Source organism: Ammospiza caudacuta, chromosome 2, assembly GCF_027887145.1.
Source record: "Ammospiza caudacuta isolate bAmmCau1 chromosome 2, bAmmCau1.pri, whole genome shotgun sequence".
NCBI lineage: Eukaryota > Metazoa > Chordata > Aves > Passeriformes > Passerellidae > Ammospiza > Ammospiza caudacuta.
This window is the reverse complement of record NC_080594.1, coordinates 91,182,593-91,197,242: the sequence shown is the minus strand read 5'-3', so window position 1 is coordinate 91,197,242 and position 14,650 is coordinate 91,182,593. Positions and strand designations below refer to the sequence as shown.

The 14,650-nt window shown below is 42.9% G+C and overlaps 1 protein-coding gene across 9 annotated transcripts in view; it reads right to left on the bottom strand.

The window, feature by feature from the left end:
- Nucleotides 1-14,650, bottom strand: part of MAP4K4 (mitogen-activated protein kinase kinase kinase kinase 4) — a 162,773-nt gene that overhangs the window by 53,001 nt on the left and 95,122 nt on the right. For all 9 annotated transcript variants that reach the window (XM_058825229.1, XM_058825231.1, XM_058825234.1 and 6 more), the window contains exons 4-5: nt 3,135-3,260; nt 2,255-2,365 (exon numbers count right to left, since the gene is read on the bottom strand). In XM_058825229.1, the coding sequence (XP_058681212.1) occupies nt 2,255-2,365; nt 3,135-3,260 (237 nt within the window). The remainder of the gene's footprint in view (nt 1-2,254; nt 2,366-3,134; nt 3,261-14,650) is intronic.

Below are 14,650 nucleotides of genomic sequence, written 5' to 3'. Positions count from 1 at the left end.
CCAGATAATTGTACCTCAGGAAAAAAAAATGCGAAGAGAAAAAAAAAGCATAAGCGTTATACTTTCCAAAGGAAACAAAACCTCCTGGCATACGGTGCTTTTTGTTGAGACAGCACCTGGATACATGCCCCAAAGCATTAGCCATGTGGAGGGAGGGCTGAGAAAGACATATGTTGCATTTTACTCTCTAATGTAATTGGGAGAACAACAGGCAACCCTCTTAGCAACTGCCTGTATTTTGGGTTCTCCTCAGTTTTCTGCTCGGAAAATTGTAGTCTCCAGTGGGATCATCTTGCCTGTTCATGTTGCCCTCACAGTCTTTTAATGTTTTGTGAAAAATAAAGGAATAGAACCTTTACAGCTGCAAGAGGTTAAGAGAGTAGTGGTTGCTGTAGAGAAGTATTTCCTAACACATGTTCTTCATTAACTGATCATTTACCAGTTTTCCTACATAACCATTGGGCTGTTTTCCTTTTTTTAAAACAGTTAATGAGTGTGACAAAAAACCACTATCTACAGCTTCCCTTCCACAGGTCACAAGCAAATCAAGTGAATGGCTGATGTCCCTGAGACCCTTCACTGACTGCTAATGCTAAGTGTGGTCTTATTTTTCACAGGAATGAAGGCTTTTCCACAGCTTCACACAGGATATTTTTTAAAGCCTTCTGCTACTCCAACCAAGCCAGAGAGATAATCATCTGTTCTCTCCAGAGTACCATTTAACCCTACTGAAAAAACAGATTTGGGGTTGCAAAGGCCTGGCAGGAGACAGAGGGACACATCTCCACATCTCCACTTTCCTGCAGTCCCCCGACCTTTCCAACCACACAAGGATTCACTGGGCCAACCTTCACCTGTGTCTCCACCTACACCAATCTTTGGGACTTCAGCTCCCTTTAACTTTGTGTTACACCACCTCTCTCCTCCACCCCTGACAAACTTTCTGTTGAATCAGGGTTTGAAACATCTCATTGCAATGTGAGTTTAGCATTCCTTTTTTCCAGATATTCCAGCTCCCGATGGTCAGTAATTAACACTCCTTTTGCAAATCTCTCATTGAAATTAGAAAATGGTTTTCCCTCTTTTCTGAGGTAAATAGTTTTTCCTCCTCTCAGCAAGTATTTGACTGCTTTATCTAAGGAGGATCTAGGATGAATGCAACATATCATGGAATACCTCTGAGCCCACATGTCTCTCAAATCAAGGGTAAGATGTTCCTGCAGAAATTAGCTTTCCTCATATTAAAGCATGCTAACCATTGATTTTGAAATACAACTTCTCCTTTGTAAACAACTTAAAATGTGCCAGTCAAACACCAGCAGCTGGACTGTCCTCTAGCATTTGAAATTAGAGCAAGAGACCAGAACTGTGTGTCTCCCTCTGTCCTCATCTTAAAAATTGCCAAGGCAGAGCAAATGTGTAACGCAGACAACAGCAGCATTGATTTATGCAAGAGCCAGTGCTCATTTCCTTTAACATAAAGCCCTTCAGAACTTCATTTATGATTAAGCAATTGAACAAACATACTGTGTAGTGGTATGGGTAGGAGGCAATTTGTTTTACAAAGAAGCACGAGGAAAACCATCCCAGATTTACTTAGTGAAGCAAAACAAATGCCAATTCAAAAAAGCACTTAAACTGTACCAACTGGAAATTAAATATTAAGAGTAATTAGCTTAAGTTGCAATTTTAGAACAACTGGTAAGCTGCAGACCTCTTCCTGAAAAACTTCTGTAGCGCCGCCTGCAAGCACGGCACAGGCACAGCCACACATGACAGAGCTGCTGGCTCTAGACAGACTGCAGGACAACACAGGATGAGAGCACAGCACAGCACACAAGTCCTGACTGCTGGCCTGAGCCAACAGCTCTTCCTCCACAGACTTGATTAGGAAAGAAAAAGGCAGCTGCAAGCATATTTAGAAAAGCCCATTCTGTACCCTACCGTGCTACAACCCTGTTTCAGCCCCGGGTCTCAGGGACACAGTTTCACAGCTTCTGCAGCAGGCAAGGTCACCGGCTCCTCTATTGTCTTCTCATGACTAGAAATTGCAATTTTCTGCAAGGCTTCTGCTACAATACAGTACAACTCACACCAAGTTAAATGATGTGGAGCAGACATATATCTGCTCCTACGCACTCTCCAAGTGATGACACAGCTAATGGGATTGATCAGAAACAGCTTCTTGCAGAACCTCAAGCTAGGCTGCATCTCTGTCAGCCTGTTTCTGCGTGGGGCAGGCTGCTTTCCTTACCCGGAGAATCTCTCTGGAGATATAGGCTATCCAGTCTTCTTTCAGGGTATTCCCTTTTGTGTTCTTCACAAGGTCTGTGATGGAGCCAGCTCCACAAAACTCCATAACAAGCTGCAAAACAAATATCAGTGCACAACCAACATTAAACACAGATCTCAGCTGTACAGCAAAGCAAAATAATCAGGTTACAGCATTAATTTGGGAAGCTCTTGTGAAGTAGAGAATGTATTTTACATCTCTGCCTGGAAAATGGATTCAACCAAATGTCTTCAATGTGTGTCAGACATATATGGAATATGTCTCACATTAGTTACCACATTTTCAAGGACTGATTTAATCACTGTAATTTAATGCTGGGAATCTGGATTTGCTCAGCTATGCAAAATACATTAGCAGTAAGAGCACATCCAATGCTGAAGGAATCAAACTCATCACATCACTGCAACACTTCTTATCCTTTAACTTCCATGTATTTATGGAAGAACGTGCTCCCTGCCATTTCAACCCCAAACTTCAGTCCTCTAGAGGGTGTAGATGAGGTGGGATGAAAAATGTAATGGGTACAATCTCAAATGCAGCTTTCTTTTTACAGTCACATATTCTAACTCCTCAGCCGTCTTGCTCCTATGAAACATGTTACTATCCATCTGGGAAATGGGGAAAAAAGTTACTTAAAGAACAAATCCACTGCTTATAGCAAATCTTGGTTCAGACATCCCCTTAAGGATGTGTGATTAGCCTCTGTGATTCACTTATCTAGCAGTTCAGGCAAGCACCAAACTCCTTTAGTTTGTCCTTCCATAAAGTGGTATTTCTGTCATTATCAATCTATATCCAATAGGGAAACACTTAGGAACATGTTTGAAAAACATCTGCTTACCCACAGTTGGTCATCATGTCCTGGAGGACTTTTCTTAATGAAAGCACCATAATAAGTTGCAATATTTCTATGATGAGAATATTTCTTTAGCATATTAATCTCCAGTTTGATTTCTTCTTCTTCATCCTTTGGAAAAAAAAATAAAACAAACCCCCATATGTTTAATATACCACACGCATTATTGATTTATTCCTCACTGTCACAAAAGTAGATTTTTTCTGAACTTCAATTTATACCAGCACCATGTTCAGTAAACCCCTCTGATGTTCATGCCATCAAAATCTTGTCTATTGAAATGGTCTAAAACAAGTCTTTCCCAAGTTTTCAGTAGCGCAAAGAAACAAATAAAAGATGCAATGGATTTGACCCAGTGATGGAACATGACAAAATCTGTTTCAAAAACCCAATGCTTGTAGCACCTTAAGTAAATCCATAGCTAGCAGGCTGGGAATTTATGACAGAGGAATATTATTTCCATCTTCCTCAATTTTTCTCCTTTAATTTTATTCATTTTAACCAGTTCTTTTAAAAGGCCAGACAGTGGCTTTGATAAACCACCTACCAAAGCAGGTTCCCATCTTGGTGCCAGCACTGGACTGGCACAGGAAAACAGAGGTGGAGATCAGGAATTCCCCTTACTGCAAGAACAAGGCATTTGCCTCATGCACAAGCTTCCTTCTCCTCCTCCATCTGCCTCTGTGGAGGAAGAGCAAGTGCATCAGGAAGAATGGGCCAGGAGCCCAGGCAGTAAACAGGATGCTGAGACACAAAGGCAGAGGAAGGATTTCCCCTGGCTCCCCCTGGCTCCAGCAAGGTGCCAAGCAAAGAGCAGCTCAGGTGAAGGGAGGTCATCCCTCCAAAGAGCTAAAATGGGTAACATAATGAAACCACTCCTTAAAAGACCCACAACCTGCTTTTGAAGTGACAGTAGTACAAGCTAGATGGAAGGATCCACACGCTTTGAGGTGCTGCGTGAGCAGCAGACAGCAGATACAAAAGAAGGAGAGGACACCAACCCGCCCCCAACTTTCTCTTCCCACACCTAGACAGCAGGAGTCTTCTTCAAGCACCTAGCAAGGCAACAAATTAAAAGGCAGGTGGATGTTCCTTTTTGCTCTACAATTTTATATCCAAGCAGAAAAACATCTACCTTAAACTGATTCCAGGAAGAAGCCAAAACTTCTCCCTAGGGTTGCTGGCTGATGGGAACAGTAGCACATACGCTAATTATTCTGTGATGCCAAAGCTGATTATATGATAAAATTTTAAGCCTTAAACTTCCTCGCAATTTGTACCACGCTAGCAATCAAATATCCTATTCATGACATAGGCAGATGTTAATAGCAGCTTTGTGTTAACTCCTTATACACACCCGTACACACGCCTTGAACAACAGACACCACTCTCTGCTACAAAGCTAACTACAACCATCAGTACATGCTACAGCCATTTCAAACACTCTAATAGTGGGGTGCAAGGCTTACTCGTAAATTATTATGACAGAATTCCCAAAATGCACCAGGGATAAACTATTCTTATCTTCTTAAGATGTGCCTTTGAAGTAAAATACTGGGTATTTCTGGAAGACTGAACAAAACAGTAAAAAAACCTGGTAAATCAAAGTTCCTAGTGAACAGCAGCCCTGGGAGAGAGCAATGTCAGAAAACCTTTTTGAGCCAAAAGCTAACTTGGTGCTTCCTCAGCTGCTTCTGTTGTCCTTGCTGTTGAATGATTTTTTTATTTATTCAGACTATATGCAAAAAGAAAAAAAAAGAGAGGTGGAAGACAGGGTTATATTACACCAAACCTCTAATTGTGCATTTATGCAAAAAGAAATTAAACAGGAGCATTGTTAAACTTGATGCTTTGGGACTTAATTGCTGATAGGCTAATACATATAATTGGATTAATCTGCTATTTTGAACTGACTTTTTAGATAAAAATTACTTCCTACCCTCAGCACATGAACACAATAGCTTTTGCAATACAATGGACAGGATGTCCTAAAGGTTGTTTGTGTTTATTTATTGTAACAGCAGCCAAAATGACAATACTTAAACAGGATCTATTTCTGAAAAATGAAATAATAAAAATCCCAGCCCCCCTCCCCCCACCAAAATAAAAAAAAGAACAAACAACAAAAAAGGCACACACAGAGCCAGCAGACTGCAGACAGTGAGTGCTCTTTCAGCTCTCCACTGAGTCTGTGTCACAGCACCTGCTCAAAGGCCTGCAGCAGAATCTCCCCAAGCACCTCCCTGAACTACAGCTAACAATGGTCCTACATTCATATTTCAGCTGCCTTTGAGCACTTGTCTACAGCACAAATAGCTCCTCACCTACAGTTCAATCCAGTACAAAATGCAGTTTACAATAACAAATGGATTCAGTAATTTTTGCCAGGCTTTGGAAGAATCCACTGAGTTAGTGTGGATCGATAACCCCCTGGCAGTGAGTCCTGAAGACTCTGTGGCAACAGGAACTATTATGAGGAATAATCAGCACAGAAAAGGCTGAAGCACCAGTGTGGTAAAGCAATTGGTAGAAGACTAAAAAAAGGCAATTAAAACAAAAAGTTGGCAAGATCAAAATTGCTCTGTTCCAGATTCAGGAGTTTTTTTTCCCAGGGCACAGGTCATTTCATCCCAATGTGGACATCTGAAAGAGGCCAAACAATGTGCACCCTACCGGTGTTTACTTCTCCCCGCTAACTACAAAAGGAGGGTGAGGTCATTAACCAAGATCCAGACACCAAACTTGCAGGTGTCTTGCATCAGGGTGAGATGAGTCCCACCCAAAAGGATAAGGCCGTTTCCACACAGATTCCCTTATGGACAGACATGCCTCGGGGAGGGTACACTGCAGCCTGCAGCAGGGATCCTCCTGAGGAGACCGAGGTGTTTTGGCAGCCCCTCCTGGGATTTGGACACGTGAGCCAGCCTCAGAGATGGAAGGTCTGTCACCTCCTCCAGACAACACATGCAATGCACCGCCACCACTGACAGTGCCTCCATTTGCAGAGGCAAGGGGATCACAAAAGCAGAAAATTAAAACTGATTGAGGCAAGAGACTGTCATTCTCATGAAGTAATACAAAAGTACATCCTTTTTTCTTGAAGGAGAGAGGCAGCTGGTGAGCCCCTCCTAGTGATTTTATGCAGCTGGCATCAATTACCACTTTAAGCCATTATCTATGAATACAAACTCCCATTGAAACCCTCTTTGTCTTCCTTCTGATGGAGCTGGTGGAAGTGTTTTATACTTATACATTCCCTGTCTGTGACAGCACATCTGATTACCAGTAATTTTTGCAGTAAGCTATACTTTTGCAAGACTCACGTGGTTAAATCAAGCTTGGAGCAGCTTTCCTCTGTCTTTTCATGTGTTTCCCTTCAGAGACTAAATGGACGTGCCAGCATCCCTAGGGGTTTCTAACTGCAACACTTTTACCAAAATAATCTTGCCTGTAAGATTAAAACCTGCATATGACTCCCACAGAGAAATCCACCTATGTACATTCAGATAATTTCTAACCATTTGAATCAGCACACTGAAAATAAACCCAGGTGTGTTACCTCTCAGCCTACCACCCAGCAGCACCTGATCAGCTTGCCTACTGCTCCACCACAAAGCTCAACATCCCTTGTTCTTCCATTCATCTCTGCACACTAAATATCAGCATGGGGTTTTGTGCATGCAAAATGAATGCAAATCAATGACTTGTTTTTATTGCTTCAGCATTTACAAAATTGTGATGATTTAAGTAGCTGAAGATTTAAGTATTTGACCGTGGTTGCCACTGGAGAAACTCGCAGTCAAAAAACGCTACTAGTGCAGATCCATGTAAGGAAGATTATCAGCTGTTTTCCAAAGGTAGCACTCCACCCCCTGCAACATTATGGAAAGAAAACACTGTGTATTTACACAAATTTTTAGAAGGCAAGGAATTCAGAAACACTTTGCTGGACATTTTTGAGGGATGGAAAAGAAGAGAAGTAGGTTCTAGAAGTGTCAGAATCAGGGAGGACATAATCAAAGGGAAAGTCACTTCAAGTCTGTCCCTAAACATCATTGTCTAGATGCCTCAGGAGACCAAGCACAACAGTCCTAACCTATTCCAGCACTAAAACTGGCATGAGACCCCTATGAGAAATTGTCTCTGAGAAACACACTTAGAAGAGTAAGGGGGAAATAACACTGTTTCCCAAGCTCTGTAGCACAACAAAGTTATTTCAGGAGCTGAATTTCAAAATTAAAAAAACCCCAAACTTCCCAAAGGTAGAGCAAAGACATGTCTCAAGGCATGTAAGTGGTGACTTTGCATTCAAACTTCCTCAGCTGGAAGATCTGTCTGACTACTGCTCTTGGCTGGAAGTTTTATTCTTCCAGCCCAAGGAGAAGAAACTCAGTATTATTTCCAAAGGTTTTATTTACCCTACTATTATGACGATGAAAAATGTGAATGAGGAAACACAGTCCAGCAAGGCTAAAGCAATACAGTGTTCTGTGATAAAGGAGAGAGCAAGTTTACTTATCCTACCAGATGATTTATACACTGTTCTAAATCAGTGTGAAGCAGAATACAAATTGGTCCTTTCAGTAACTTTGCTTTCTGATTTAAGAAATGAGACAGTGACAAATCTCATCTCTCTCCTCACAAATGACATCCAGTCATTTCATGCTACAACCAAGGGTTTTTTAGAATTAGTATCACTACAAAACAGTGTAAAATCAAACACCAGCAAAAGAGGATGGAGTGAGGGAAGCCTTCACATCTCCTCTCCTCTGCTTTCCCAGTACTGCTCACAAAGCTCTGCCTGCCTACACCCATGGAGCTGCCCTGCCTGGAGAATGGCAGCTGGCAATACTCTCTGCCTGGGGCTTCAGACTAAGCAGAGCTCCTGAGGATCACGAGCTCCAGTGGCAGCTTCTGACAGAGTTGGGATCTGTGTAGAGCAGCAGGCAGCAGCCTCAGCTCAGCACTGGGAGTGAAAAGGCACTGCTAACCCATGGACTCCCAGAGCACTGGAGAGGAAACCAGTCTGCCTTCACAGGCATCAAAATGATAACAACTTTCCCTTTCTTTTACCATCTGCCCCTGACACACTAATTGAAGAAAAACAGGAGAAGTCCAAAAGAAACCCAGTTTATTTTCCTTTCTGCTTCCTCTCACGTTTCACTTCTGCCTTCCACTCACATTAAAAAAAAAAAAAAAAGTCCTAGAAGATACCAAAACCACAAACAAAAATCTTCCTGGACAAATCAAATCACAACACCAACTTTTGCAAACCACCATTCTGCTTGAGTGTCACAACCTCCCTCCTCTTTGCACTCCAGACATGGCCAGCATCCATTTGGAGCAGAATCTGTCCAGGACAGAGAAAGTCTGAATAGAGCCTAGCACAATAGGTGACCTTTTCTGCTGCAGGAATCCATAATATATACACTCGTTAATAAAGTTCTCACACACCAGGGAGATGTTCTGGCAAGGAAAGCTGGGGCAGTGTTGCACACAGCACAGCATTTGAAGTGGGAGCTGTGGCGCTGCCTCCAAGCTGGGAAGGAGGTTGTAATTTCAGGAGGAACCAAGCCACAAGAGAAACGATACTCCAAGTGGGTAAGTCCCTGCCAGTGACTGCCAAGGTAGGAAGTTTGTATAAAGCAGAGCAGCTTGCAGTGCAGATAGTGCAATGTGGAAAAACGTGGTCCTCTCCAACACCACAACCAAGTGTTAGAATTGGGAATATGACATTAAATAGTTGGTAAGAAAAAATATCAGATGCAGGCTTCTTGGGAGGGAAAGTCTAAACTGTTTTAAATAAAAGACTTTAATCAAGAGGGGCAATAAATATTTAACAAGTCCTTATACAATCCCTCCTAAATCTTAAATTTCTTATTACACCCCATTCTTCTTGAGAGCTTTTTACAAGCCTTTGAGCTTTGTCACCCTCAAGCTAAAGACCTCATGTAAGTTTATTTCCCATCTGTCTCCCTCCTGTGTTACCTTCTCACTCCCAGCATTCTCTGTGCCTGTTTCATTTCACATGCAAGGTCTCTTTTTCACGGACACCTTACCCACATACTCTTCCCACCTTGGCACCAGCAGGCTAATTTCTCTGCACTGTCCTTCTGGTCCTTCCCAAACAAAGACTTTACTAAGGCCTTCAGACTGCATCCCCTTAAGAAAGGCATCCATCATGCCACACACTCAGTGACAGTGAGGGAGCACTAGCCATCCAGCAAGCAGTGGCACGGGTGCTGAGCATCCCCCACCATGGCTGGGAGGGTGCCTCAGCCTCTGCCCCTCATCCACATGACAGCCCATGCAGAGAAAGGCCTTCATGGGCTTTACCACTGGTGAGCTTTCTGGAAACCAGGCATCCTGGGAGCTGCCACCAGGCTGTGCGCTGCTGCCAGCACAGAGCCACGCTGCCAGGAACAGCAAAGCAGCAATGCTGCTCAGGCACTGTAATTGCAGAAGACGGCTGGGGAGCTTTCTCAAGGGTCAAAAAAACCTCACTTTTGCAGGGACTGGCTGGCACAACAGTGCTGTCCTTATGACCACATTCAGTTACCTTCAGTGGCAACATTTCATCAAGCAGGTGAGAAACACTTCCACCAAACACACAAAACAGAAGCCGCTTTGTCTCGCCTTGGCACAACACCCTCTCTACTGCATGCTAAAGGCACTGTTTGAAACAAGAAAGCAAATGAGCCAAGTTGTTCAGGACAGTGCCATCACTGAGGCTGCAGCCATAAAGGAACAGTTAAATTAGCTGGACAAAGAGGCATGAGGAAGGAGCAGCTCCTAAGCAGGGTCCCAGCACTCCCCAAGGAGCCTGTGTAGCAGCATTGTGCAGGCGCAGGAGATGGAATCACGTGCAGGCAGGAAGCAGCCAAAAACCACGTGAAGACAATACTTGTCTGTTGTCTCCCCCCTGAACCACCTCCTCTGCCAGTCACTGTGACAACAATATTTTCTTTCTTGCCTCCGGTGCCTTCACTGGTCACTGAATGAGCTGCTCTGAAGGCACAGAAACCACAGCACCGCTGACCTCCCTCAGTAAAACACTGGGATGCCACAGGCTTTTCCAAATACAACCAAGAGAGAAACCTCCTAAAGGCAAATCACTTCAACTATTTCCAAGGCTAATTCCTTGATCCTAGTCATGATTACTTAGAAGAGTTTCCTGCTCAGATTGCATGTTTGTCCAAGCTATACAATTCAACTATCCATCCTCATCAAGCCTAAATTACTTACAAGTTACACAACAAGCTAGCCTTATATTGACATCTTCAGAGCTCTCATAAAAGAGGGAAGAACTAGTCCCCTACTTCCATCACTATTATTTACTCTAAAAATGCCTGTTGCTATATAATTTCTACATTCAGTCTCAGATTTCTTGTGATCAGAACAAGCCCTTCCTAGCAGATATTAAAATTAAGCCTGTGTGCAAAATAAAGAAATCTCCTTTATGCAAAGCTCCATGCTCAGATAATTAGAGGAGATGGAGATGCTGGAGAGAAAACAGGCTAATGCACAATGCCAAAATGTTGCATGGCTTTTCAGCTTCCAATCTCAGCATGCATTTGATGCCAAGGAAAGCAGCATCTCAGTGGGTGACAGAGCCAAGGAAGGCATTTGCCCACTGCCTGGTCCCTGCTCTGCCCTGGGCAGTATGAAGCTCCACCATTCCCACCTGGAGGGCAGATCTCCTTCCCAAAGGGATCAACACAAGTCCCTCCCCACATGTGCAGTCCAGACGCTGCCAGGCTGCAGTTTGGACCTGGGAGATGTAAAAGGCTCCCAAGTCCTGCAGGTTTCATGCAGCTGGAGAGGTTCAACAAGAAACTGAAGTTCTGGCTTGAGACTAAGCTTAAACTTAGAGGGAGGCAGAAGGGGAACATCTGAGAGAAGAGAGGAAACAAAAGGTTGAAATGACTGAAAGCAGATTTCCTATGCACCAAATGCCACACAGACATTGTATTAGCAGAAATGTAAGCTGAGAAAGTAAAACACATTAAAAATAGCAGTTCTGGCATAACACTAATGTTCTTCTAGTAGTGAAAACCTATAATTACACAAAGACACTAATTTTCTTAAAGGACAGATTTGTTCAATATACAGCCTCACACCCACACTGACCAACAAGTCTTGTAGATGAACAGGGAAGAGGAATTTATTTACAGCCCCTCTTTCATTTCATATATTGAAGGAAACCCAAATGCTACAAGACAAATAAAATATCCCAACAGTTTGGGATAACAAACACAAAAGATATAACCATGCACACCCAAACAGGAACAGAACAAATGACAGGACAGGAAAGTAACCCCACTTGGAGTTTCCTCAGGGCTGTTTCACATAGGATCTTTTATCAAAATGAGATGGGGCTGGAGAAGTAGCTTTCAAGAGAAACTCAGCATGCTGTATTTATGCTACCATTTCCCTGAAGGCCTGGCACTGCTCAATACATTATATTATTTAGGCCAAAAGCAAACCAGACAGATTTGCAAAGCAGAGGGGGAAGACTGGCAAAATCAATCGCATATTAAGAAATAAAATTTAAAATATAAATAAAAACAAACAAACAAAATTTTCACAAAGCAAAACAAACAAACCCCCCCAAACCAAAAATAAGCTCAAAATACAGAGCAGCACAAACAAGTACCACCACAATTGCCAGCAGTGAGCAGCTGGTAGCCATGCAGCAAGTGCCTCATATTCCAGGAGACACAGTCCCACCAGAGACCTTTACCCCTCAACAGGACAAGTATCACCTCAGCTGGACAGACCTGCATCTCACAGGCACCCTTTCCCCCTGTTAAACTGCAGATCCCCAGGTTACTTACACTCCAGGCTTCAGCACAACACTGCGTGCCTAAAGTCAGACAGAACGAATCCAGGCTTTGGTCACTGGTAAAATCAATGGTTAACACAAGCGAACAACTGCTGCAAGACCACAAGTTTTATTATGGTCTTGGTCTTCTGACCCAAAATCAACTAGTAGGTGGAAGAACAACTTTGTAACACGTTGCTAATCCCTCAGCTGTCCACATTCCCTAAATTTTCTAAGGCTTTAATTAAGGGAACCGTCCTCATTAAAATGCTGTGAATGCAGCAATTTTTCCTTCCAAACATTTAAAACAGTCTGCAACACTAACAAAGCTCTGTATTTTGTCAGAAAATAAGTACTAAGAAAAGGCCCAAACCTGAAATTACTGCATTTTCTTTGCAGGCCATCAATCCACTTGTATAAAGCGACATACACTTCACTGAGCCTGCTGCTATGAAAAAACAGATTTAACACTTCTTTTCTAAAGTGGTGTACCTTTGTCTAATACCCATTTTTAGTGCAGCCAGCAAAAGGAAAATTCAAAATTCTGCACTATACTACAGCTTCCAAAAATCTTCTTGTAAGCAAGGATTGGTGTGAGATCATGATCTGACTTATTCAACACAAGGTTTCTTTTGTGCAGCAGCCAAAATATGTAAATTGCCCAGGAATAAAAGAAATCATCCGATCTGTACATGTGTCTTACAAACACGACTGGATGACAGTGTGAGAGCACAAGTCCTTACAGGTTTAAATTTCAGGTAATCTTTGCCTGAAGGTTAAACACTTTAGCTCCTCTGGTCCAATATTAGTCACCGCTCAGCCTCTGTCAGTAATCCACAGCCTTCCCCTGCCTTACGCAGAGAAAGGACTGCAAATCCAAAATGCCAGGTGCCAGCAGGGAGGACCCAAGAGGTTCAAAGGACCCACAGAGGACCCACTCCTCTCACCTGATGAGGGACAGAAGGGATCACAAAAACAGCTGTGACACCAGCCCACCATCGTGTGTTTGAGAAACAGGCTGAGTAAACCACTGTCTGTGTAGACCATGGGAAGAGACTGGACCAAGTCCTACAGGTTTGCCAAAATCAATTTTCAAAATACTCCACAAAATGTCTTTGGTTTCTTACACCAACACTGCAAGCAAGGACTGCTTAAAAAGCTGGAAGGAGGAGGCTCACTCCTACTCCCTTTGTCACCATCTCCACGTTCTCTTCCCTCTCTGTTTTGGTGAGAACTGCTCAAACCAGAAAACCAGTACCAGGTCAGTAGCTGTAATACCATCAGACCTGCACAGACCTACTGAAACCTGTCCAAACCCGTAAACCACCTGCTGCTTCTTGGGAAGGAATGGGCTCCTTCCGCAAAGGGTAAACCCAGGCCCATGATGGATATCAGACTAGACCTGGGATTTTAGCTCCTCCCAGCCCTTCTTCATTCCCAAAACCTACAATATAACAGCAGCTTTAAGGGTGAAAAAACACCATCATGCTCAGTTACTCTGCAGGAATATACAAAAAATAAATAACTAGAAATATGTATGCTGAGAGTAGCTTTCTTGAAGCAGACCTCTCCAACTTGCTTGTTCATGTATGAATGAGATCCATGTTTATAACCCTAGGGGTTTTCAAAGCAAGAAGGAATATGGATATTATATTTTACTTCTAAAATACACTACTGCTCAAAAAAAAAGCTCTTTTAAAAATGGGAAATCCATTACCAAATGATTTACAACTGACTGACAAGATGATGATGTCTGTAATTATCAGATCCAATCACTCAAATTACAATTTACCAGCAGACACACAAACTATTTGATTCACAGTTAACATTTTTTCTTCAGCAATTGCCAGGTCCTTTCTAAAACAAGAGAGGAGACAGACAACCTCTATCAGTAACAAATGCAGCTGCTGATGAGTGGAATTCAGGGATGTCTGAGAGGGGCAAATTTCCCTTCATGTCTGTGCCAAACCCTCCCAGAGGACAGACGACAACCAGGGCTGCAACCAAAAGGCTTTTCCTTTATGCTCAGACAGGAACAGCTGTTAAGACAGGTACAAAGGTACAGCCACGTCTGGGCATGTGTGATAAGCGAGTTCTTTATAAAATTGGCTGCTGAGGTTTTGATTTTCTTTGGTAGATTAACGCTGACTTATGCACACATTTAAAATCGCCCTGCACTGCCAAAGCTCTATAAAGGCTGTGCACTTTAGTGTACAAGTTAAGTGCATTTGGCACTACACTACGATCTACAAAATCATTTCCATGCAGCTGCCAGCAGAAGGGAGCTATATTCTTGGACCAGATGTTTTTGTTGTCGGTGCTGCCAAGCACGCCTGGAAACCTCACAGCTGAGCAGTGCTGCAGGAATGAATTAACAATGAACAGAGCCACAAGATGCTCATGTCCATCTATTAAATGGGGTGTTCACAGTCCCCTCTCTCCCTTACTCCTGCTCTCTGAGCAAGGAAGCTGTGGATGGCCAGCAAATTATTTACCTGTCCTAGAAGAAAAGCCTTTCTGCCTCCATCAGAATAAAAGTAAAAAATGCTTCCAAATATTATACCCCAGCTGCATTTACCCTTAGCTGGGAAGGCGACAAAGAGACCTTGATTACCAGCCAAGAAAATAGGACTGGAAAAAATATAAAACAGTCCTAATGCTACAGTACATGTTTGTT